This window comes from Patiria miniata, unplaced genomic scaffold (genome assembly GCF_015706575.1).
Source record: "Patiria miniata isolate m_02_andy unplaced genomic scaffold, ASM1570657v1 HiC_scaffold_6, whole genome shotgun sequence".
NCBI classification, from domain to species: domain Eukaryota; kingdom Metazoa; phylum Echinodermata; class Asteroidea; order Valvatida; family Asterinidae; genus Patiria; species Patiria miniata.
In genome coordinates this window covers 15,448,030-15,475,237 of record NW_024037073.1, presented here as the reverse complement: position 1 = coordinate 15,475,237, position 27,208 = coordinate 15,448,030, and the positions used below count along the sequence as shown (strand labels likewise).

At 40.4% G+C, this 27,208-nt stretch overlaps 1 protein-coding gene and 1 long non-coding RNA gene across 2 annotated transcripts; one reads left to right on the top strand and one right to left on the bottom strand.

Moving 5' to 3' along the window:
* Positions 1–362: 362 nt before the first annotated feature.
* On the bottom strand, positions 363–6,254 carry LOC119743092 (translocon-associated protein subunit gamma-like). Its single transcript, XM_038219443.1, has 5 exons — positions 6,066–6,254; positions 4,744–4,870; positions 2,945–3,043; positions 1,912–2,043; positions 363–1,247 (listed from the first exon to the last, which is right to left on the bottom strand). Exons 1-5 carry the CDS (start codon positions 6,190–6,192, stop codon positions 1,181–1,183), a joined length of 552 nt encoding a protein of 183 aa, XP_038075371.1. The 5' UTR covers positions 6,193–6,254; the 3' UTR covers positions 363–1,180.
* Positions 6,255–11,968: 5,714 nt separating this feature from the next.
* Positions 11,969–21,662, top strand: LOC119743515. Its single transcript, XR_005273042.1, has 4 exons — positions 11,969–12,067; positions 12,435–12,514; positions 19,089–19,151; positions 21,432–21,662. It is a non-coding gene; the product is annotated as an uncharacterized LOC119743515 (long non-coding RNA).
* The last annotated feature ends 5,546 nt before the right edge of the window (positions 21,663–27,208 follow it).

Sequence of the window (27,208 nt, the reverse complement as noted above, 5' to 3'; positions counted from 1 at the left end):
TGTTCCATGATCAAAATGTTGTGCAAGCTTTTTCACGGTTTTCTCGAAAAGTGCAATGCCCACGGAGCTGTAACTTCAACAAGTTAGGTTGTGAACCTTCGTCTTTGGATTTTGTGTCGTGTAATTATTAGAAACGAACAAATGCATAAAACAAATGACCCTATATGCCATTAAGGTCCAATTTTCAACACAGAACCCCTCAAGACCCCAAAAGCTTTTTAAAGTTCACCGTCTGCTTCCATATCTTTTCACACTTTTTTTGAAAAAGGGGAACAGTTGGCACCAGAGTTGAAGAAAAATATTGGAATAGATTAATTTTAATACACAAACAAATTAAGTCACCAACTAAATATAGACAGCAATATTTTCCAGAGTCTGTCTCTTGTTTTATTCGAAAGTTAATGAGCAATGTTCCCTTGTTAAAAAAAACCAGATGCCCCTCTCATCTTGAGGAGAACATAATTAACTGAAATAACCTGTAAGTCTGAAATCTGTTAGAATATTATGACAAAACCGTCCTCCAAGAAAGTTACTCCGCGGTCAAAATCACCGGCCCTTAAAATGTGGTGGTTATTCTGTGGATCTTGCCAAAGCATTTTAGCCTGATTGTGTTCTTGAGCAAGGTGTTTTACAATGATGAGTCTCTTTTACCAAAGAGCACATGTCTTAAAGCATGCCCTTTTCAATACATAATGCATGGAACATCACTGATGTGTTACATAGAAAGTTACTCAATGGTCAAAATCACCAGCCCTTAAAATGTGGTGGTTATTCTGCGGATCATGCCAAAGCACTTTAGCCTGCTTGTGTTCTTGAGCAAGGTGTTTTACAATGTCGAGTCTCTTTTACCAATAAGAACATGTCTTAAAGCATGCCCTTTTCAATACACAATGCGTGGAATGTGTTTAAAATATCTCTTCATTGATGTGCACATAGAATGCTACACTTTCGGATTACGGCTGCAAATCAACAATGTAGAGAAATATGGGCACAAAACTTACCCAACACTGTTGTCATAAATGTAATTAAGTCATAAAATTACATTTGAGATGATTCCAAAATCCAAACAAAACACACGTCCAAATCTTAAGTTGATTGTAATTAGTTTTGTACAACTATTCTCTACTACTACTTGTAGGTCATGATGGGGTTCAAGGGTCACTGCGCTTAAGGTCAAAGGTCACTGAGTTCCTGTTGAGACGAGAGCTAGCAGACCCCCAGCGATGCCAATGGACACAATGTAGTTGCTGTCAGGGAACAGTAAAGGAAAAATGCACAACAGGTAGGAAAAACACAAGCAGGTCTAACCAATGCATTAATTAATTTGCCATTCACATAGCCAAACTTTGTCAGGTTTGTTAAGCACTATCTTTATATTTTGAGCACTTTGGTTCTTTCAAACGAAACAAACGCACAAATGATCTACATGTACGCCACCTTTAAACGCAGATAATACAGTAAACTCCGGCCAAGTCCACATCGTACAACTCATCAAATCGCTCAAGTCGGCCGTCTGACTTAAGTCCTGATTGTCTTTAATGCATTTCCATTGAATTTTTAATTTCTAAGTCGGCTTTTGTAAGTGGCTATTTCGCTCAAGTCGTCGTGTTACTCTTGGTCCCCCTTCCAATTACTGCAATAAATCAAGTGTGCAAAAATGCCATTCGTGGAAGTCGGGAAAATGACGACTTACAGCAGATGTCGGCATTCGCATAAGTCGTCACAAATTCTCAGGTCCCGAGAGTGCCGACTGAGCTGGAGTTTACTGTATTTGCTTTGGCGTATCACAGGCCACCAGCCGACATGGCATACGATGCACATGACTTGTAACCGGTACTCCGCTGAATTGTGCTTAGCACGTAAAATTGCAAAAGCCACAATTTAGTTTGATGTCTTTGCTTCAAAGGATACACAGATGGGTCAAACGACCTGAGAATGAAGAACGACAAGAACAGGACCAAGAGCAGATAGAGGGCGTTGTTGTAGAAGATGGCAAAGGTCGTGGCCTCGTAGTCGGCGACCTCGTTCTTCTTCCACAGGATCCTGAATATGCAAAGTATGCAAATTGTATGCAAATTACAAAAAAAGAGGGGGAGGGGAGAAACAGATATGGGGTTATTCCACATGAAAGTGTTTTGCAATGGTGAGATGATTTCACATCACAAAATGTTTTTTTTTTTTTATTTCACCCTTCATGCTATTTTCAAGTTTCATCTTCAAAAACTGATTCCTTTTATAAATAATATTTTTCTAGCAGTACAAACGTTATACACTTTTGAATGAGACACTGACTGAATGAAAAAAAAATTCAGCCCATGTTTAATTATTACTTTACAATTTCAAATTATTGGCTGCCAGACAATGATTCCCATTCTTGCAGTGTAGGCTGGTTCCCGCCCCATAATCAGTATCGATATTGTACCGACCGGCGCCAGTCTGCTCACAAAGCGTATCTGTTAGTGCCAAAAACCAAAACCTTATTTTCCTGAAAACCTGAGGTTTTCAGGAAAATGTAAGGGCTAAAGCAAAACTGTAAAAAAGAGGTAAAGTCTGTCACGAGCCAATGTGGCCCATCCATGCCATCAGGCCGGCGTTTAACTCCGGTTTCAGTAGCATGAAACGACTGAGAATATTTCTATTCCCCCTGGATGGGATGCTAGTCCATCGCAGGTTACTCCCCAGCTAATGCCGGTACCTATTTTTACTCCTGGGTGGAGAGAGGCAAGTGGGGATGAAGTGGCTTGCCCAAGGACACAACATATGGCCAGCTGCTGGATTCGAACCCCTGACCCTCTGATCAAGAGTCACAAACTCAACTCACAAAGCAAAACTGTAATGGCTGGTAATTGGTAACCTTTTTGAACCACTTTTTGAAGTTTTACGAAGTTTGTTTTAGAAAAAATTCTGTCTTTCCCTGCATCTGCTGTTCCCCAGTTTTACTTGCCTTTCATCTTTCTCCTTGCGAGAGATCTTCTTGTTGTCGGCATCAGTCAGCTGTCTCATGACTTCCTTGGACACAGCGTCCTCCCGTTTTTGGGCAACCCTTCAAGTACAAAAAAGGGGCCATTTCTGTTCATTCATTTACTCACCATCACAGTATTCCGGCACAGAACTTGCAACTAAAACACATGACTTTCCTCTGACTGTTCCGGACAAAACTAGCAAGCACCGAGAGAGAGCAAACCTCGGCCAAGGCTAAACAATATCCCGCCATATCGTCACCATTTTTACGGAGAGCCACATATGTGGATTTTGAAGAAAAAGCATTTTCGAGATAATCGCAAAAGAAGTTTCTCTTATTTTAAAACTGCAAAAAATACCACTTTGCAACAACTTTGCGCAGTAAGGAAACCCTTCACATGATTCTATGAGAGCTGAATTTTTACATGAAACAAATAATTAATACTACTGAATTAATTAATTAATTAGTGAAATTAATTAGTAAAGATAGGGCCTTTGTGTCTTCTCGTGAAAACGAAAATTTGGATTTCCTACATTTTTGCCCTTTCTGTTCAAAGTGTTTTTACCATATGGAAGGGGCACGCATGTGTACGCGCGCGCAGCTGAGAATGTAACAAAGATACGTGGCTCTTCGTGAAAACAAAAATCTCAGTTGACCTACATGTACTTTTACAGGTCTTTCTGTTCAATAGGTTTTGTACGCGTTCAAGGGGCCAAAATGTATGTGGCTCTTTGTGAAAATGCAAAATGCAATTTTCAAGATTTCTGCCCCTTGCATCATTAATGTTATTTGGAAATTAATTATGTTTTGCTTACAGAAACATGTCAAATAATTAAGGACAATGCTTTCAAGCAAAATAGTGAGAGAAAAAAATTTGAAATCGAAAAAAATGGTGATTTTTGACACATTCGTGAAAACGGTGACGATATGTCAGTACACCAAAAAGAAATAATCACATTAGACCTGTAAACACAATAACGCCACGTTCCAGCCTCATGCAAAAAACACTCAAAAACAAACGACGTGTATGAGCACAACTTTTGATTTTCTGAGGTCTTATAGGGGCGAAATGGTACATGTAGGAGTATTTTTAAGTGACTGTGTAATGTGGTGTTGTTTTAGGCGCCACATTTAAGAGTCTTACTCTTAGAAATGGTGAAGAATCCTTCAGGGGGAGCAGGATATAAAGTGTAATTGAAAGCGTGTACTTATCCACTTATTAGTTGAGTATTCTTCATGAGACACTTAATTGGTTAACAGTAAGGCGAAATAAAAAAGGCATGTTTAGCATCCCCCCACCCACTTCCTTTTTGGAGGCCGCCTCCTTCCCCCCCCCCCCCCCCTCTTTTTTTTTACATTAACCGCCCTGAATCCTTCAAAATCCCCTTTTGCCAAAGTGGAGGAATTTCAAGGATTGAGGTTACATGGCAAAAGTGTGTTACTGATTTCATAGGATGCACTTCTTCAGGGTCTTGGGCTGGAACTTCTGTTGTTTTTGCTCAGCCATGCATAAATATAGGCCTGGATTATATGCTTGAAATCCTCCGTACTGCTCCAGGATGTCACTGGCCAAGCCTCAACATATTGACAGTCACTGCCGCAGGATTTTGCAGGATTCAGGCAGTGGTCACTCCTTCACGGACCATATTCACGAAATAATGGAAGAATTTGTAGGACTGAGGCTTTATGTTATTTCTCCATGAGCCCAACTGGAGGCTTCATCCTAGCAAAAACCAAGGTTTGGGGTTTTAGACCAGCGACAGATCTCTCTGTCAACTTACTTGTGCTTGAGTACAAACTTGACGTTTTTGTAGGCAAAGGCCACCAGCCAAGTGCTGACAATGGTCATGACGCCAAACAGAATAGCTGACTGGACGAGATCCATCTGATGGATGCGCCAAAATACCCCTGAAATTAAATAAAGTAAAATGACAATTTTTTTTGTTTGGCCTAAGTAAACCTTAGTACAAACTAAGGTGTCCGCGCGTGCTATGTACTATTGCCAGACCGTGTCCCAATGCTAAAGGGCCTATATTACAATGTATTTTTTTTTCAAGGCTATCCTTGAATATGCACCTTTTAGGTGTTTGTGATCCATTTAACCTTATTCTAAATTTGTGTTTTGCCATTTTGAAGTGTATGAAAAAACAGGAAAGTCGTGCAAAAGACAGGGGAAAAAAGGTGTCAAATCAGGCGAAAAAAAAGATGTGATATCAGGCCCCAAAAAACCCAAAAGAGGCTCAAAACAAATATTCCTATCGCGAAAATTTGGGCAACACAAAAAGCCCCCAAAATTATTTAAAAACGTGGTTTTTTTTTACGCGAATGTACGACAAATTTGTCGATTAGTGTTGGCCGCCCTAGCCGTACTACGCATGCGTGAAGTGTACAGAGCCATACCTACGCATGCGCGAAGTCTACAGTGCCATCCAAACAAGATGGCAGCCAACACTAATCGACAAATTTGTCGTACATTTCGCGTTCAAAAAACAAGTTTTTAAATAAAGAAGAAGATGTTCTTTATCATGTTTATTGCTTTTTCTACCATAATTAAGCTACTTTTAATAAAACTTTTAATGTTCAAAAGCATATACAAAATTTGTTGATGCTTGTTGACGACCGTTGACGCTTGTTGGCGCTTGTTGGCGCAGTTTAGTAGGACCCGTTTCCGACAACACTGGCCAAGTTCGGGCAAGGACCATTAGTCGACTAGTGGTTGATTTGTGACGTAGCTTACGCCTGCGCACTGATAGCAACGTGCGAACGTCTCTAGTCAAACGCTGGTCAAAATGTCATCGCAAAACTTCTGGATCCTGGCTCTCTGCTAGCATTATGGACATGATGGATGCGCGCGGCTATTGGTTACCAGTGAAGCAACCAACCCCAGTAGGCTGGTTCCAAATAGTCGACTAGCATGACTAGCGTAGTCAACCATCGTCGACTAGACAGAGTTCGGGCAAACGTTAGTTAACCATTGGTCAACTATAGTCCTTGCGCGAACTTGGCCTCTGCCAAACATTTTATCACGAAATTGATTAAATGCTGCAAAAAACATGCCAACAATACGGACTAAAAATATGTTCATTATATCGACGAAACTTACATATTGGGAGGGCTGATACGATGAAAGCATTCCCATAGAACAAGGCCGAGGATTTGGTGGTGACATTTCGGCTGAAATCTTGGAGCAAAAGCTCCTCCTCTTTCGTCAATTTCTTGCCACCTGCCATTGTAAATTCTGCCACGGAGTCAAAGAGGACTTAGACAGGTTTCCTCTTGTACTCATGTACTCTTTACATACGCATTGGTGCCAAGGTACCGTACAGGTGATTTTTTTTAATTGGTTGTCTACGGCTACGACCGTTTACTTGCTTACACGTATGCCAATGGAAAGCCTAAGCCGTAGTCACAAAATTTCAGATTTGGACGCGACTCACAATGTATTGTCACAAGAGGGCGATATATAGTAAGATGAGTAGCTGCACTTCTGCGATGGATGCAACCCTGCAAATAAATTTACATAGACACTAGTGCTAAATGTCCATACTTCAAAATTCTTTTAAACATACTCAGAACTCTCACAGGTAGTCAAGCTGCACAGAAAAATGATGATCAACATGTCATCAACATGTTTTTGGTGGGTTGACCATTGACTTTTCGAGATATTCTCACCCAAAGAAGACGACCCCTATTTTCCCCAAAGCGGAAAAGTAGCCATCTCATCTTGAAAAACGATCCCTCCACAACATGGCAAAATAGCGCCACTTTCGAGCCCAATAGCATCCAAAATGCTCAGAAATGGAAGCCCCAAGTCCGGACCAGAGGTTCATTATTACCATTTCTCTTCAATTCCCCAATTTTACGGCGCTCAGAATATTTTGAGGGTATAACTTTTATTCATGAGCTCGGCGGATGGATTTAGGCCTATTCACCGGTGTGCATCCTGATAGTGGGGCTGTTAAGGTCAAATATAATTTATGTGATACAATTGTGCACTTTGTGACTATAAAGCATGAAACTTCGCATGTTGGTTCTTCAAAATAGGGTAGGTCCAAAATGACAACCAAAGAAATGAAAAGGGATGCCCTCATAACGAAATAATCTTCAAAGATGTTGAATTAATGAATAAGGTTGGAATAAACGATATTGGTTACAAATTAACTTGAAGCCATATAACATTGTCTTGAGAATTTGAAAATAACTCGGATAAAACAGCCAAAAGTGACCATCATCCTATTATGTTATATCCGAAGTGCACAAAACAGCCTCGTTTAAAGACGGTGTGTAGGCAACTGACCGTTTTATCTTATTTGGAATTCAAGATGGAATATCATCACAAATTTAGCAGAGGGATTTGAGAACTGTCACTGACAGTGGGTGTTCTTTCCCGTTTGAAAGCCAACTTAAACATTCATTTTAATGTGTGTAGAATATCATTATTATATCAAATCGAATTGTAATAATACAATTACTCCATAGCAGGACAGATATGATTATAATCGACCCAATAGTGCGAATGTGGCTTGAAGAATAATACCAGATGTCATGGGGACCGTTGAGATTATGGCGGAACATTAAACAAACTATTACCGTCTCTCTCTGCGAATCTCAAGGCACATCCAACGACCATCAGGAGAACCACAGGCACATGTAAACCTTCATTCTGGCTAATCTAGAAAGTGAAGGAGAAAATGACAGACAGTATGAAATTGCAATGATATGGTTGTTTCGCTATGTAAAACGTACATCAGTGCGAATCTTTATCAACTTGTGTCATTCTTTTTTTTGACAGAATAAATTGGCTGTTGGTTACACGCGGGTATTGTGCTTTTCGTGGAGTTTGCCTAGATCAGCGGTAATAGTTGCTGTAATATGTTACTGTCGTTTTACACATGAACATCATAGTTTCTCGTAAATCATGAACACATTTAATAACCAGGACGGTTTTTTCCCCAAGCAATTGACATATCAAATCTGGCCACGTTTATCAAAGTTTACATTTCAGGTTGAAACAGACTTGAAAACCAAAGCAAAGTCAGGAGGCAAAAATGCATTGGATGCTCTCAACTTGATGTCTACTGAACGAATGCGCCACAACAGCGCCGAAAACACTTCTTTGTAGTAACTGGGTCCAAGTGTCGTGAGAACCGGCATCAATTGTCAGTTTTGTGAAAACACATCAACAGAAGTTGAAATTGACGACCATGCATTCTAGGGGCGCTGTTCATATTTGTAGATACCACGCCTCCTCATAAAATAAAACATACCACAATATGTACCAGATGTTCGACCATGGACCCATTACTCATAAAAAAGAGAGAAATAAAACACGCATGTGCATAAGTGATTATTGGATGCAAGAAGTAAATTTGCTTATCGTTTTTTTTTTCGCAGTTTGAAGAATGTAGGCCTATAGATAGGATGATTCTTTAGTGTGTCCGCATTTTCAAATGCAGAAAAAGTTAAAATTTTACAATCTGCATATGGCCCGCCAAAATGCAGTATTACATTTCATATCAATATGAGCAAACTGGAAAGAAAAGGAGTATTATTAAGAAGGCGTGGACGTCATGATTACAATGATCGTAAAAACACGTAATGCACGTTGGAAATAACAACACCAACTACACGATTGAAATCAATTATACTAGCAAATTGGGATATCGAATCAGGATACAGGAAGAAAGTTTCATATATCCAGGGCTTGCTATTGGAAACAAGCAGTGGCGTAGCCAGAAATTTTTCGGTGGGGGGGGGGGGGGGGGCGCCGGGGGGCTGGAACATTTCATGGGGGGGGGGGGGGCGTCATGTAGATTAATGATAATTTTTTTTAGAAACTCAAAATCTCAGTGGGGGGGGGGGGGGGGGGGGCGACTGGGGTTTTCACAGGTTTCACACCCCCGTGGCTACGCCACTGCGCATGCCGTACACTATACAGTCTAAAGCTTGGCGGGTTTAAAGCGGCAAACGATTGGTTGCATGTGGCCTGATGACAGCTGCACGCACATCTTTTAAAATGGCCGGTATTCGCGATAACATGCGAGAATCTACGAGAATACATGGCGGTGTTATTACAACTGGACTGATTGGAATGTGGTCGAATTTATATTTCAACAATTTGTTCTTTGTCAAAATCATTTAAATGAAATTACTTTCGCGAGAATGTTGATGCATATGTCATAAATGTTGCATTTGTCTTAAAAAAAATTGTCGTAAATGTTGATTGAACCCGAAGGTCTGTGCGTGTGAAGTCACAGCCAGTGTGCCATCACAAACTACCCTGTTAACTCAGCGTTATGGCGTTCGAAATATGATGCCTTGTGGAGACCCGGGTATAATACGGAACAAAAGATTCTAAAGGTCGCCACACGGCAATTTCTAAAGGTGAACACGTCTCGGGATTTCACGAAATAGATATAAGGATTTTACAAAGAAAACCAGGAATTTCCAAGGTATACTTATTAGTCGCAAGTTAAAGTATTTTATGTTAGGGATATTTGGTCGGAACTTTAGAATAATTTCAGGTCGGAAGTAATTCTGAATAAAATAAGACCATTTTGAAAATAGCTTTCGACCCTCTCACGATTTTGTACATGAGAAAAAAACGATGTCTCCACAAGGATATAAAGCATTACATTCACTGTGTGGACCTGAGTATGTGTGTGTGTTTAGAACCATTTGTCCAAAAGAGGAACCACGCAGTGTTTATTTAACACCACAGTTCTGTGCAGTGTTTAAATTTACTTTTGTGTCAGACATAATATATTCCAAAAAAAAACACCCCAATAATTATTTGATCTGTCCACATACTTTACCATAAATCATGTATGCATTTAGTTCGGGACGTCCGCGTCAACCGCTTTATGAACCCCATCAATCACAGAATTGTGTTAGTCTAGTTTTGTTTTGAACAGAACCACGCACCGGGGCCCGTTCGCTCGTACCCCCCGCCCTGCAAACAGGACGCTAGGATACTCTGATGTGCTTCACAGAATCTTGTGAAGAAAGTGGCCTATGACCTACGTACGCATCTGGCTGCAGCTGTTCAAGACCGCAGTTAAGACAATGTGCGCAAATGCTATCCGAAAACTTCCCATAGCATTGCGCACATTCAAACTTATTGTTATGGAAACTTATTGTTATGGAAATGATTTATTGAGTTATTTAAAAAAAATTATACCTAGAACAGAAAACATGTGTTGAGCCGGCTGACTTTTTTTCCACTTCTGCTCCAAATGTATCATACATAGTCCACCTTTTCTTTGCGATCGATTACACACATGACGAGTACAAGCCATCTAGACTGATTCCCGGACGTTACAATTCCCCGACGTCTATAAAATTGCCCTGTTTCATCTTGGAGTCGCGGAACCAGACTACAAGAAAATAATTGTTTGTTTTTTTTGCCAGCATGTACGACGACCAAAAACGTCAAACAAGTCAGTGTAACAGTATTTGCTATAAAATAGGCTACTAAACCCCCATATCTACCCATTTCTGAAAATTACAGCAAAAGTACATGTTGTTCCCTTTAAACACAATTCAACCATGCAGGGGAGTCAGGTTGGCGTAGCGGTACTTTTCCTCGCCTTCCAACGCTGTGACCCGGGTTCGAATCCCGCCCGGGCCAATATGTGGATTGGGTTTTCAGTCCCTATCTGATTCCGTGGGTTTTCCTCAGAATATTCCTCTGGGCTTTTCCTCCCACCTCTAAAACTGTAATTTCTTCTCATTGTCTTATTCTCTAATTCGCCCCTCAATCGCGAATAAATTATTTTCAATGCCGCCTACCCTCGTATTTTCCCACCCTGTATTACCCAACCTGCAAGAAAATAGGTTAACAACAACAAATAATACAATCCATTTGGGAAACACCGAACTTCGATGGCAAGCATTGCGCGGACACGGCTCAGGATGCGTCGCTATCTTGGAGACAGTTTAAGCTGTGTCGAGACAGAAGTATCCGAACTCAAGGTCTTGAGTTTCCGTCTCTGTGCTTGTAGGATGAAAGTTGACTGCCAAGATAGGGAATCGTCTGCTAACGGCATTCTACTTCTACTGTATCTGTCAATATAATGAAGCTGGATAACAAGTGGCTTGATTAGAAGCATTCAATTGCAATATCAGTCATTAACACATTTTCATGAAAATTTGACGTCCGTACTGCTTGCTGGTGAATTTGGTCAGTGACTTGAACACGCCTGTTCAACCACACCTTAATGTCACACTCCGCTGATTCCATTCAAATGTAAATTCTCGCTTTGGCTAACCCAATGAAAATATATTTCTCTCTACAGGTTTCTTCAGGCTTCCGGGCTACAGTGCGTAAGGCACTTTTGAGGGACCCTTGGTTTCATTACCAGAAAGAAATTAAAAAAAAAAAAAAAAAAAAAAAAACCAACATCACCACCACCACTCTGCTCTAATTAATTATCATCATTACATCTTAATTTTAAACATCCTGAACCACATCACCAACCTTGCTTACAGATTCAAGGAAAAAATGGACCTGTCAAATTGGACGATTCTTTTACCCCTCCAATCTATTATCTATATAGTACTGAACGTCAGTGCTGATCATGAAGCTATACTAAATTTCCTGACCAGACATTAACTGGACGATCATGTTGTGGCTATTTTGATTTTTCCCATTCAAATCAACGTAACAACTGCGAAGCAGGAAGTGAAAATAGTCTGGTTCCTATTTGCAAAAAAAAAAAAAAAATAACATCAGTATACTGTTATTGGATACCAGTGGCGTACCGAGGAAATTTTCAGTGGGGGGGGGGGGGGGGGGGGGGGGGGGGGGGGGGGGGGTTTCATGGCCCCCCATGAACCCCCCCCCCCCCCCCCCTGTGGCTATGCCACTGGAAACAAGGTTGGAAATAAAGTAAGCACTGGAGGCGAGGTTTGTACATGACGTCTACAAAATGAACAGCGCCCCTAGAGTCATATGCATGGTCTTTAGTTTAAACGTTTGTTAAATGTGTTTCACTCGGCGCTGTTGTGGCGCATTCGTTCAGTAGACATCAAGTTGAAAGCATCCAGTGCATTTCCGCCTCCTGACTTTGCTTTGGTTTTCAAGTTTCGTTTCAACCTGCAAATGTAAGCTTTAGATAAACGTGGCTAGATTTGAAATGTTAGTTGCTTGGAAAGAAAAACATCCTGGTTATTACATTTGTTCATGATTAACGAGAAACTGTCACGTATGTACGTTGATATGACTTAACATGTACATGACTGCAGTGTGTAAACCGACAGTAACATAAGCTGTAGGCAACTATTACCGCTGCATCTAGCCAAACTCCACGAAAAGCACAATACCGCGTAATTAACAGCCGATTTATTCTGCCAAAAAACAAAAGAATGACACAAGTTGATAAAGACTCGCACTGATGCACGTTTTACATAGCGAAACAACCATATCATTGACATTTCTTACTCTCTGTCATTTTCTCCATTTTTTTTTTAGATAAGCCAGAATGAAGGTTTACATGTGCCTGGTTCTCCTGATGGTCGTTGGATGTGCCTTGAGTTTCGCAGAGACAGACGGTAAGTTAGTTTGTTCAATGTTCCGCCATAATCTCAACGGTCCCCATGGCATCTGGAGTTATTCTTCAAGCCACATTTTGCATTATTAGGCCTATTTCAAATATATATTTCATGCTTAAAGTAATTATATTATTACAATTCGATTTGATATAATAATAATATTCTACACACATTAAAACGAATATTTAAGTTGGCATGGTACACGGGAAAGCTAGAACACCCACTGCCAACATTTCTCAAATCCCTCTGTTAAATTTGTGATGATGTTCTATCTTAGTTGAATTCAAAATAATGTGACATAAATGGTCGGTTGCCTACACACCGTCTCTAAACGAGGCCGTTTTGTGCACACCAGACGGTCACTTTTGGCTATACGTATCAGAACTTGCATGTTTCGGGCTTATATGTTACAAATGTTTATGTCTGGGTTACGCCAAAAAAATGTTCTGATTCTGGTACCCCACCCTACCCTATTTTGACAGCCACTGCCCTTTTCTTTTTTGATGGGGGAATGATGAAAACCCCATAAAACCATCACTTACTACCTTTTACCCTTTACTACACGCAGACATGCACCTCCATTATGATCGTACACATTTGCCCCCACCTACCTACCTACCCTATTTTCAATTGCCATGTAATAGGAAGCAGAACTACTATTTTTTTGGCCATCATTTCAATTCTCAATACAATGATGAAGGTAGGGCTTTGTAACCAATATCCTTCATTTCAACTTTCAATCATTAATTCAATATCTATGAAAATTATTTCGTTGTGCGGGCATCCCTTTTCATTTCTTTGGTTGTCATTTTGGACCTACCCTATGTTGGGCTGCCTACCAGAGAATGAAAAAAAAATAAACAAAAATATTCTTATTACGCTGACGAGGCTGTTTGAAACCTCCACTTACAAAATAATGAACAGTGAAAAAAAACCCAAATCAATACAAAATTCAGGTTATCAGGCTCCGTGTTATAATGAAAAGCCATATTGAAAATAATACCAGATTTTTACGCGAAGCACCCATGCAATCCCAGTTGATGAGAAGGGGGTGGCCTCACTCAGAAGCGTCACTAGATCACTTTGAATTGGGGGGGGGGGGGCAACAAATTTGCCAACAGATCATCCAGGCTAAAGGTAGAAAAAATATTTTTCCCGCGGTCCTTTTCATAATATTTTCGGGCTAGAGGTCTCTATTTACCTGAGGGGCCCGCTTTAACATGGCTCGCTCTCAATTCCAAAGACTGAACATTCACTCCATTCGAGTGAAAATTCACTCCCACTGCGGATTCTAGGGACCAGACGCTTTGAAGTGAAATTCATTTTATCTAAAAGATTGAGTGTCACTCGAGCTTAGTGGTTCATTTTTCAGAGTATTTTACTCTAACTCGTCTTCTCTATAGATTTACTCTGTGGTATTAAGAGAGTGAAACTATGGGGAGACGATTTAGTGTGTAAATCACTCAAATTTTAGATTGAATTACCACTACAGCCAATACCTTTTGAACAACATTATGATGCAGATAATTAAATCAACTACATCTTTCCAAAGTTGTCTTTATTATTATGTTAGTCATATCAACTCATAAACTCACTGCAGTAAATACCACTAGAGACAGTACACACTTGGCATCGTTTAATTTAACCAACTAGACGGGTGCAACTGCAATATTTTTTTTAAATTTTTCCTACCGACCCTACTTCAGAGGCCAAAAATATGAGAACCATAAAAACAAACTGGAGATTTACGTTAGTTGAGTTACAAATGCAGAGTGATCTGGCAGACAAGCATTTAATTAGACACTTCCCAGTTTTAGTAAACCTGTGAATACTTTTGTCAGAACAGAAAAAGGTTCACGAAGGTTAGCCTTTCTAGTGCAACCACCTGTTTTGTTAACCCCATGCGTACGGGAAGCGGTCATGGCCACGGCCGCTAATCCTCATTGGAATGCAGTTGCCAGCTGTGGTATGCCGTGGCACACGGCTAGTGGGTAGTTCCATAGCTGCTGCTTTTGTGCAGTCCCGCTACCACACAAAGGCTGTGCAGTCATGCGGGCCACTTGCTCTATGTGTGGAGGAATGTCCCCATTACACCCCGTCCTTAAGGGGTTAAAAAACATCTTTCGGGTATGATAAATTTCAGTGAATATTTTACCTTAACGTACAAGTTATTTTCGGCTTGATGACATCATGAGTGAAAACGAGAAGGGAGTACTGATTTAGTTCAGAGAGAAAACTTGTTAATCATGAAGTTAAAATAACGCACGAAAATATGGAAATTGTAAGTGTATTTCTTATAACACCCAACTGCCGTATTGATGACGACGTCATCGTGACGTCATTTCAGATTTTAGTACTATTATCAATATTCCTACCCGCCAAGTTTCATCAATAGACTGAAGTCCTATCAACAAAGAGAGAATCCACAGCCATTTAAAGGCAGCTACTTGACTCTTGGCAATTGCTTTATTATATACACATAGGGCCACAAACAAAGTTTTGCTTCCGGTTACCCCACCTACCCTATTTTGACAGCCCCTACCCTAATTTTGTTTTGGGAACAATGAAAAAATAACCCCAAAATCATCAATTACCACCTTTTACCATTGACTACACGCAGACAACTACATATGATCAGCACAAAAAGAATGCCCCCCCCCCCAAAAAAAAGAATTCCCTACCTTCCTACCCTATTTTCAAATGCCATGTAATCGGAAGCAGAACTATGTTTTGGTCTAGGCTGTATGTACCAGTACATCTAAGGACATGAAACCACTTTGAGTGAGTAGGCCTATACCCAGTAGAATAATCTTTCTATGCGGATATTCAGCCCCCTACTTAAAATGTAGCTCCACCCCTAAAAGGGCAAAATCCTTGCAACCTTTTAAACTTATCTTTACAGTGTATGGCAAACATAATTAACCAATGCAAATGTTGTGTTTTACCAGCAAAAGTGATGATTTTCCCCCGTTTGAATGAAGCTGCTCTAATGTGCGGTCTCTTTTTCATATTTAGGCCACACCCACAAAAGGGTAAAAATAACAAGTGTTAGAATGTTGAATTTTTTTTTATCATGTCTATGTTTATTTTCAAAGCATGAGGAACAAAGCAAAATGGATGTTAAATACAGTTTTTCTAAATTTGTATTTGTTTGCACTCCCCTTTTTAACCGATCAAGCCCCGCCCCAAAAATGGGCAAGATCCAAGATGGGTCCACCTCTTAAAATGATTTTCAGCCCATGTCAACTAAACATGCCAATTTTCAGGATTTTACCACCAAAATGAACGATATATTCTTCATATTTGACCAAACTGCTAATATGTACCGCCTCTTACACATTTAGGCTACGCCCACAAAATGGGTGGAAACTAACAGGTGTTAACAAGCTAGAATGACTTATTTTATGTTTAAGCTTACTTCAAAGCATAGAAAAAAACAAGGGAAATGGATGTTGAATACAGTTTTCATGAGTTATTTATTGTTTGCACCCCATTTTTCACAAAAATCAAGCTCCGCCTTCAAAATGGGCAAAATCCAGGATGGGTCCCGATCTTAAAATGATTTCTAGCCCATTTTGACCCCACATTCCAAATTTCATGCTTTTACCACGAAGTGCACGATTTGGGCGGGCAAAATTGACCTAAGCAGCTGCACTATAATGCACGGTATACGTACAGTATAATGGGTCCGATGCTTGGGAGGGGGCATCTTTATTGCTACAGAACCAACATTCAGTAAAAAATGATCACAATGTTTTTATTTCGATGTAGATAAGTGTATTATATCCTCAACAAGTCCTGTGATTTTTTTTCTGGGGAAAATTCATCCAGGAAGACCTTCAATAATAAGAGTTCCGCGTTTTACCAACTCTGCTTTTTGTGCAAATAGGCCTAATGCACGGTATGTACAGTATACGTGTAATGGGTCCGATGCTGTGGGAGGGGCATCTTTATCGCTTCAGAACCAACATTAAAAATGATCACAATGTTTAAATTTTAATGTGGATAAGTGTATTATATCCTCAACAACTCCTGTGATTTTTTCTAGGGAAAATTCACCCCGCGGGAAGACCTTCAATAATAAGAGTTCCGCGTTTTTACAACCTCAGCTCCCTGGGGAGTATACAGCTCGATGCGTCCTGTTAGGCGCAAGCAAGCTAAATCATCACATAACCATCTCTGCCCTCACAGGTACCTATTTACTCCTAGGTGGAGAAAAGCAATGAGTAAGTGCCTTGCCCAAGGGCACACGCACCATAACCCCAGGCTGGACTCGAACCCACTACCCGCAGAATTACCCGCAGACCACGAGTTCAATGCCCTTAACCACGAGGCCACGGCACTCCACACACCAATTGATTCTCACCAGTTTTTCTCTCTTATCTTAATTAATGCAGACTATCAACATATTAATAGATGTAGCCACAAACCATTTTTTGTATTAGCTCAGAGCAGAAGTTTTGATACCCACGCATAGACAAAAAAACCTATAAAACAGTTATTCAGTTTACTAAAGCATAAGCATATATTAGCCAGCCACTGGCGTTGTCGTTTCGCCTTCAATTCTTGGCAAAGTCTTTTTTGGCCACTCTTGGGATCCTGAAGTAAGACAGATGATATGCGCCCGATCAGCACGATTGCTGCAATTGACTACGGCACAATAATTTACCATTTTGAGCTTCATTTGTGAGTATTAGCTCAGCTTCGTCCCACGCGGAGCATTCACTAGCACAGTTCAACATACCAACGCGAGTTTTGTTTGTCCTCCAGCACCATGGGCGTCGCGAGCGGGGGGGGGGGGGGGGCAAGGGGGGGGGGCACTTGCCCCCCCCCCGGAAAAGCAAAAAAGAAAAGACAAAAAAAGAAAAAGAGGCGCAAAGACAAAGTGGTGTAAATTTAATGAGTTGGGGGGGGGGGCAAAATGTCCCTGCCCCCCTCTAAAACTGATAAATCGAAAATGTGTTGAGAAATACCAGCATTTTTTGGCAAAACATATTTTTGCCCCCCTCTAGAAAAAATCCTGGCGACGCCCATGTCCAGCACTCGGGCAGGTTGTAAACTTTGACCTTTTGACCCAGTGTGAAATCACACTATATTGGAAGACACGATATAACCTGTGAAGCGCATTTCTGGTGTTGCACAGATAGCTACTCAAAACAAGAATCAGTATCGATAGACTTCAATACAGTATTGACTTTTACGGAGCCTCTATTGTCCTTGGAGTTCAGGCAATATATGCTTATGCTTTAGTAAAAATAACTGTTTTATAGGTTTTTTTTGTCTATGCGTGGGTATCAAAACATCTGCTCTGAGCTAATAAAAACATTTGTTTGTGGCTACAAGTCTACCAAATTATGTTAATTGTCTGCATTATGCTTTAGTAACACTAACTGTTTTATAGGTTTTTTTTGTCTATGCGTGGGTATCAAAACTTCTGCTCTGAGCTAAAAACAAGTTGTTTGTGGCTACATCTGGTAATAATGTTAATTGTCTGCATTAATTAAGGTAAGAGAGAAAAACTGGTGAGAATCAATTGGTGTGTGGAGTGTCGTGGCGGGTAATTCTGCGGGTAGTGGGTTCAAGTCCAGCCAGGGGTTATGGTGCGTGTGCCCTTGGGCAAGGCACTCACTCATTGTCTCTCTCCACCCAGGAGTAAATGGTACCTGTATGAGGGCAGAGATGGTTATCTGATGATTAAGCTTGCTTGCGCCTAACAGGCAGCATCGAGCTGTATACTCCCCAGGGAGCTGAGATTGTAAAAACGCAGAACTCTTATTATTGAAGGTCTTCCCGGGTGAATTTTCCCTTGAAAAAAATCACAGGAGTTGTTGAGGATATAATACATTTATCCACATTAAAATTAAAACATTGTGATCATTTTTAATGTTGGTTCTGAAGCGATAAAGATGCCCCCTCCCACAGCATCGGACCCATTGCACGTATACTGTACATACTGTGCATTAGGCCTATTTGTTAAAAAAAAACCGAGGTAAAACGCGGAACTCTTACAATTGAAGGCCTTCCGGGGTGAAGTTTCCTCAGAAAAAAAAAACCACAGGAGTTCTTGAGGATATAATTCACTTATCCACATTAAAACTAAAACATTGTGATGATTTTAATGTTGGTTCTGAAGCGATAAAGATGCCCCCTCCCATACCACAGCATCGGACCCATTACACGTATACTGTACACACCGTGCATTAGGCCTATTTGCTCAAAAACCTTTGGTATGGTAAAACGCGGAACTCTTATTATTGAAGGTCTTTTCAGGTGAATTTTCCCTTAAAAAAAATCACAGGAGTTTGAGGATATAATACACTTATCCACATCCGACCACTCTGCAAATTTATGTCTTATCAGTCTATACCATGACATAAATGCACTGACAATATGCCGAAACAGCCGAAGTATAGTTTTCTTTATTATTACACTCAGTCATACGTTTTTCTTTTTCTGATCGACCCTACTGCAGAGGAAAAACGTATTAGAGTCATAGAAATAAACAGGGACGCCCTTATCTTTATAAGTGCACTTCATGAGTTCAACAGTAAAAACCTACTTTCATGTCTTGCAGATTTTCTTCCTGAGGAGTCAGTAAAAGAACGAAAATCTCGTTGGATTGCCTACCCCGCCCGTCGTAAGTTCAGTGGAATTTAAATGACACAATTCGACACTGCGACATAAAACGAGGTTATAGTGGAAAGTATGTGAACTATAGGAAAGACATTATTTTATAGGTTTTCCCGGCCAATTTCGCAAAAATAGCATTCGAATTCATCTTCATAGTGGCCAATTTGAAGCGACGTAGCGTCCTGCTGTCATTCCCGTGGTTCGTTTTAGATTTCAGGCGTTCAAATTCGTTTTAAGACCCGACCTTTTCATGTTTAACACATCCGTTGAAGTTATGTCATTCGGTTTAAGTGATCATTCAATTTAGCAGTCGGTTTGATTTCGGGTTATTTGCATCAGATTCTTGTTTTCGTTTTCATTTCCGCGCATTCTATTTAGCACTTTTGCATCCAAAATAAAAGTAAACGAAAGTAGACGATGCGAGTCTTTTCATTTCTTTCACCCTTTCATTTTATTTTTCTGCTTCAGATCGTAGTCCGTTTTTGTTTTTCTGGCCCCTCATCTTGGCAGGTTTTTCTGTCTGCCATATCTGAGATACGTTGCTACATTTGACCTGTCAGCAGATCTGCTTATGGCAAGCTTGTCTGCAAGTTCAAAATAGTCTTGGGCATTGCCATCGAAAGTTTCGATCAAACGAGCAGGGTCTACATTTGAATTCTCATGTATCGCCCATTAGCCGGCATATTGATATTTCTAGTGCTCCAGTCTAACAGTTTGCATGGTGATCAGAGTAGTCGCAGAGTCTTGTTGGAGGTTTTTATATCTATATTTCAAACATGGGCGTCCCCAGGATTTTTGTCTAGAGGGGGGCAAAACATATTTTCCCCCAAATGCCTGCATTTCCCATCATATTCTCGAGTTATCAGTTTTAGAGGGGCCACGGACATTTCTCCCAACCCATTAAATTTACAGCAATATGACTTTGCGCCTCTTTTCTTTTCCTTTTTACCCTCCCCCTCTTTTTTTTGGGGGGGGGGGGGGGGGGGGAGCGCCCCCTGCTCCCCTCCGTGACGTACATGTTTCCAAATTGGAACAAAAGCACTCTTTGCTTACTTTGCTTACTTTACACACATGCTTGCTTAATGGTAAATTCGAATGACCAAACCAGGCGCGGTTCTAGAGCCAATATTTTTTTTGGGGGGGGGGGGGGGGGGCTAGCACGGTGAATCCAGAATTTTTTTCAGGGAAGCGTGCTGAAATGTTGACCGGTTATTTTTTCCAGACACTTAGGCCTCCGAAAATCAATAGGTGGTGGTGGTGGTGGGGGGGGGGGGGGGTGCTCATGCCATATTTTCAATGGGGAGCGCCAATAAAATCCTAAAATCATTCACACTATAGCAAGGGCGGATCCAGAACACAATTTTTTGTGGGGGCCAAAAAAATTTTGGTCCCCCAAAAAAGTGGGTCCAAAAAATTAGGGCCCCGAACAATTTTTGGATTCTAGATGCTCTGTGGTGCGATCTGAGGCAATTTCTGACCACTTTAACCAATTGTTTTTGAGGAAAAGATGGTGGTGTACTCATTGCCTGCCTTAATTGCGATGTCACATAAAAAAAAAAATAATTGGTTTCGTTTTTTTTTGGGGGGGGGGGGGGGGCCATGGCCCCCTTTGCCCCCCCCCCCTCCTGGATCCGCCCTTGCACTATATTAACTAATGCACCCTTTTCACGGCTATTTCTTCTTTAGGGGGAGACCGTTCACATGTACATCACATGCAATCCTTCTTTTTGCTAATGCAATTTTTTTTACGGAATTTATTTTGGGGGGCTAGACAAAATTTTGGAGGGGCTACAGCCCACCCCCCCCCCCTAGCCCCCCCGTAGAACCGCGCCTGGACCAAACCTACACAGCCGGAAGCTTCAGCGAATTTGGATGCTCGTTTGTGCAATTTTAATTTGAATGCCCTATGGTTGAAATTGCATGATTTAAATGTGAAATCGCATGCTTTTCATGTGAAAATAATTGGTGTTTTTAGGTAATTGGATGTTGATCTCAACGTGCATTCAAATTCGTGCGAAAAGGGTGCTTGGTCACCAATTTGGCCGCCAAATCGGCTAACTTGGCCGGGAAAACCTATAGTTGTCCTGGGGAATGTTGTCTTGCAAGATTTCCTATGAAGTTATGTTCACTGAATTGTACAATAATCCATTCAGTGGGAGGTTTCTCTTCGTTTGCTGATTATCAAATAAGTTCTTTCCATCTGAAGCTTCCGTAAATTCAACAGGCTATCCACACACATATTTTCTTTAAGGGTAACCCATGCATTTCATTTTGGTTTCTTTTTTAGGACCCAGTTGCCATCAAGATTCCGATTGTTCGTCAGACAGGAGGTGTTTTATGCGCGAGGCATGGTCGGTGGGCTTGTGCGTACGTGCACAGTTGTTGGGTTAAGAACCAAAGAATATACTTACATTCAACATTAATGAAATAATGTTCGGCGAAGCATAATGTTTGAGATCTAACACTGTGTTGGGCATTTGAAGGGGGATGGTGCCAGTAATTCGGGTTCAGACGCCCCAAAATGCTGACAATCGACATTAATGAAGTGATTTAAAGTAAGCCCATCATTAACGATTTATTGAACAATTTCCGCCATTTCTAGGTCTAGTGTTGGAAAACCTCTTTCTTTACCAGGTTCCAATACACACATCATTGTGAACACTTTCAGTGGCCGAGCGTTGAATCACCTGAATCATCCCCATCGTTAGTCCTTGAGGAAATCATGGTATTTTCTTCTTTTATTATCTCCATGCGGAACTACAATGATTTACCAACAGTTAGTAAGGCTTAACCTGATTAAATGAAAATGGTTACTGTTGACATTTTACTGCATTTTTATTCTTCCCTAACGTGGCAGATCTACGGGGGTAGGCGTTCTAACGCCCCCTCCGCCGTCCGCAAAACAAACCTGGAAATTATGCCAAAAAGAGACACATGTTTACTTCACCCTCCACTTTGCTAGCTAGCGCCTCTTGAGCCAAAGCAATATCTGCATCTGCTCTTGTAAGAGTTGTCCTTGTTTGAAAACAATACTGGAATCGTGTTCCAGCCAGTTTTACCACTCATGTCATAAACATGACGTGCACTCCTGAAGGCTGATCATGACTGTGATTGTAATTAGGCTAACGATATTGAAATCGAAATGAAACCGAACACTTATAACCGGTCCGTGAATAGTGGCATTTTCAACACACTGCACATTATTCTTCACAGAAGGCATACTATTCCTCAAGACAGATTCTCTTTCCTATCTTTATTGTTTTTAAATGACACGTCGGTTGCTTTGATAATCTCGAGCAGAGACTTGTTATAATCTTGGTTGTGTTATGTCCAATAAATCTATGTTCAAGTTTGTTCCTGTCTCAGTGCTTTAATTATTTCTGGTTTCTTTTGTAGGCTGGTAGTGCGTGGTTTTTCATTATCGGTGACGAAGGTCAACTTAAATGTCCATTCAATCGTATGAGCAGTAACATGGAAAACGTTTTCATCCGAGGATTCTTTTTGGAAGCGCGGGGAACACAAAAGCCCCGCATAATATCTGAAAATGTTACTTTCTAAGTTTGCACACTTTTTTTCCTATTGTGATTTCAAATCAAAACGTTATTGGGGTTACTGTGATCTAGGGAGCATTTTCCCAAACTGAATTCTCAATGGAATCATCTCTGAAGTCTAGTCTTGTACAAATCACACGAAACTTTCCAAATTAATATTCTAGTCCTTTTTTTAACCAGTGATTGCAATTGTACCTCACCGGTTTTCCCCTCATACCTTAATGCAGAAAATTAACACTTTGGTACGATGTAGCCACAAACCATTTTTGTTATTAGTTCGGATCAGAATTTTATTATACCCGTACACAGACAAAGAAGTCATTTAACATTAATTTTTAGTAAAGCATAAGCATATGTTGCGTAAACTCCAAGGAAGGCTCCGTATTAGTCCATATTGAAGTTTATCGATACTGATTCTAGTTTTATAGTTGCTGCTTGCAACACCAGAAATGCGCTTCGCAGGTTATATCATGTCTTGTAAACACAAGTCTGAACAACAATGTTCAAACAGAGTAAACAGTGATTTGGGTGAAATCACCATTTTACAATTGTTCGAGTTTTTCCCTTCTCTCTCGCTTTCTTTTCCGGACAATATTTTTTCTTCAAAACAGTTTACAGTATGAACTTAAAACTCAACGATCGTGATACAGAAGTGAACATATTACCATGATTCATGATGACGTCATCAGAATCATCAAATTACAATCGATTGTAGTTCACAAAATAGCCATTTTCCGCACATATAAAATTGACAATCACGTTTTTGTAGATTTTCTACTCTGATAGACCATACCTTGATGAACAGTTTTAATATAGGCAACGTCGCTTGACCTTTCCTTGTGGGTTTACCGGAAGGTCAAAGTTAGGCGAATCCATAATACAGACAGAATCCTTTGAATCAACAGAATACCGATTTTTTTATTAAACGGGTCAAGGGATGAAGATAAAACTTGGAATAAACATATATTTTCCTGCCGGAGAATATATAGGGGGCCTATATCTTTTAATGTGACGTCTTCATAAACTATATTATTATACAAATTAGACTAAATAATTTGATGGGGACGCCAAACACATAGAATGGCACGATGACGTCATTATTTCAAAGTCATTTGAGTGATTTTTTATAGGTCTCAGAATTAAACACAAAATCACAAAAGAGATTTCCTTTCATAGCGTTCTCAAAATGACTCTTTACTCGTTGATATTCCAGAATGCAAAACGTCAACTAAAAATTGTTTAAAGATGGAGTCAACGCTTACAAACCAAACCTTACGGACCCTTTTGGGGCCGACAATTTAAAACAAAAATCGACTTTGATTGAAAATTTTTAACCCTTATTCCGTTACATATACCTCCATTCATCACCCACATCATCACCACCGTCATTATAACATTTTATCTATTGTACAATTAATTATCATCATTATTACATCTTAATTTTCAACATCTTGAACCATATGTCACCAACGTTGGTCACAGTTTCAAGGAAAAATGGGCTTGTCAAACCTGAATGTTATTTGTTTCCCCATTATCTATAGTACATGACGTCAGTGCTGATCATATTAAAGTTCTAGGTGAAGCACGTGCGCGATTAGTTACGATTTTAAATTACATTCATAAATACCTGAGACAGTTTAGCTATTCCTATTGGTCGAGAGCCCGTCACGTGGCCGGTCTTAAACGGATGATAAAGACATGGGCCCAATTTCATAGCGCTGCTTAACAGCTGACTTTGTGCTTACCGAGCCTCCATCTATTTCATAGGGACCGTTAAGCAGTAAGCACAGCAAAAGCACGCTTAACCCCAGAAGAAAACTTTGCTTAAATCAGTGGGGTAACATTAGAAATCTCCATGCGCGCGCAACCGTTAGCATGGAATAGTGCTTAAGCAGCAGCATGATTTTCTGCTATAGTAAGTACCACCGTCTGCTTACTGTTAAGCAGTGCTATGAAATTGGGCCATGGCTAGCTGGTCTTAAACACTTTTCCAGTGTCACAATAAAATGTGGACTCCTTAAAATCCAGTGCCTCTTACTGTTTCATTGGTTGAACGTTCACAATCCTCACGTAGGCATGCGCAACACTACAAGCGAGTCAGAATTTTATAGTTCTAAATTCAAAACGCAACGCCCCAGGTGCGTTCTGCGTGACATCGCGCAGAACATGTTACGCGCGCGTCAATCTCCATAAAAGGGTTGTTTACATCTTACTCGCCAGCTGAACACTCCATTATTTTGCTAGAGGGATGTTTCAAAAAGCATAAAGTGAACTTGTTGAACAAAATCGGGATTTTTTGAACGAATTATTTGATATTTTTTTACGGATAAGGTATTTATGAATGGGAATAAATATGTGCTCGGTCGGTATTTATCACTCTGTTTAATACCGCTTAGAGTCTGGGTGCTGATAATTACCCTCGCCTCCGGCTCGGGTAATTATCAGCACCCAGACTCTAAGCGGTATTAAACGAGTGATAAAAACCTCCGGAGCACACATTTATTCCCTTAATATTATTCAGCGGGCATTCAGTTTAGTAATTGCATTTGATTTTTTTTTGTCTACATGAAGGGACAGATAGCCTACAGATGCCAAAAATTATAGTGACATCGATTCAACTTTGGCCAAAGAAACACAAATCTATTTGGAAACATTACACATCGAAAGGCTTCTCTTACAAACTTATTGTTATGGAAATGATTTATTGAGTTATTTAAAAATATATATATACCTAGAACAGAAAACATGTGTTGAGCCGGCTGACTTTTTTTCCACTTCTGCTCCAAATGTATCAGACATAGTCCACCTTTTCTTTGCAATCGATCACACACATGACGAGTACAAGCCAGCTAGACTGATTCCCGGACGTTACATTTCCCCCGGACGTCTATAAAATTGCTCTGCTTCATCTTGGAGTCGCGGAACAAGACTACAAGAAAATAATTGCTTTTTTTTTGCCAGCATGTACGAACCAAAAAAGTCAAACAAGTCAGTGTAACAGTATTTTCTATAAAATAGGCTACTAAACCCCCATATCTACCCATTTCTGAAAATTACAGCAAAAGTACATGTTGTTCCCTTTAAACACAATTCAAGCATGCATAACCAACATCACCACCACCATCTGTTCTAATTAATTATTATCATCATTACATCTTAATTTTCAACATCCTGAACCACATCACCAACCTTGCTCACAGATTCAAGGAAAAAATGGACCTGTCAAATTGGACGATTCTTTTACCCCTCCAATCTATTATCTATATAGTACTTAACGTCAGTGCTGATCATTATACAAATATTGAGGGGCTCAGCGTGGAAATGGGAGGAATATTATCGCAAGGTAAAATCTGGACTTTTCCATTTCACGAGGCGAAGCCGAGTGAACTGGAAAAGTACAGATTTTACCGAGCGATAATATTCATCCCATTTCACAATTAAAGCCACTCAATATTTGTTTTATAAAACTGACATTTAGATCCTTGTCATTTGATATATTTGAACTTTTTTTTCAATACAAAACTGGAGGAAAATGCATTTCTCTCTTCAAAACCACCAAAAACCCAACGCTGTAGCGCTGGCTCTTTGGAACAATACGCGCTACGAGCAACGCTGAACGCGCACACCAGCATGCATTTGCACACAAATACCGCGTCATGAACCTAACTGTTGAATAGTATTTCCCATTCCCCATGGGCGGATAGTATACAAATATAACATGGTTTGAGGGTGGACAGTCGATATTCGCTCCCCGAGGTATTGGAAGTTGACAAACTAGTTCCCGAGGCGAAGCCGAGGGAACTAGTTTGTCAACTTCCAATACCGAGGGGAGCTAATATCGACTGTCCACCCGAAATAAACCATGTTATATTTGTTTTACTATACCTCATACATATTCAGTTGCCGAATTTTGTTTTATTATTATGCACCTAAAACAAAATTTGGGGAAACTTGTACAGCTCACCAAAATATTCAACTTCAATTACTAGTTCGGTTCGTTTGCAATATAATACAGTTACTACAGTTGTAAATACAGTTGTTTGCAATGTGTACAACTTTCTTTTGTACAGGAGACATCTTTACACGGTCTATACATTTCTCCAGTACGGCATCATTGAGCTCTGTAAATTAACATTTACGCGAACCGTGCAACCATGCATCTCTCCTGTGCGATGTTCGCGCGTGCGTACTGCACCCGTGCGACAGTTCCTCGATTGCTCTGTAAAGCGCATGCGTAGTAGACTGTCGCACGGGTAACCCATGCGACAGTCTACTACGCATGCGTATTTACAATGTGCGTGAATCCTCGCGCGCGCGTTTGGTAAACAGCAAGAATAACATCTGGCACGTGATGGTGAATTGACCAGTGAACGTTCGGCTCTCGACCATGAATATGTATGAGGTATAGTAATATACAAATATAACATGGTTAGAGGGTGGACAGTCGATATTCGCTCCCCGAGGTATTGGAAGTTGACAAACTAGTTCCCGAGGCGAAGCCGAGGGAACTAGT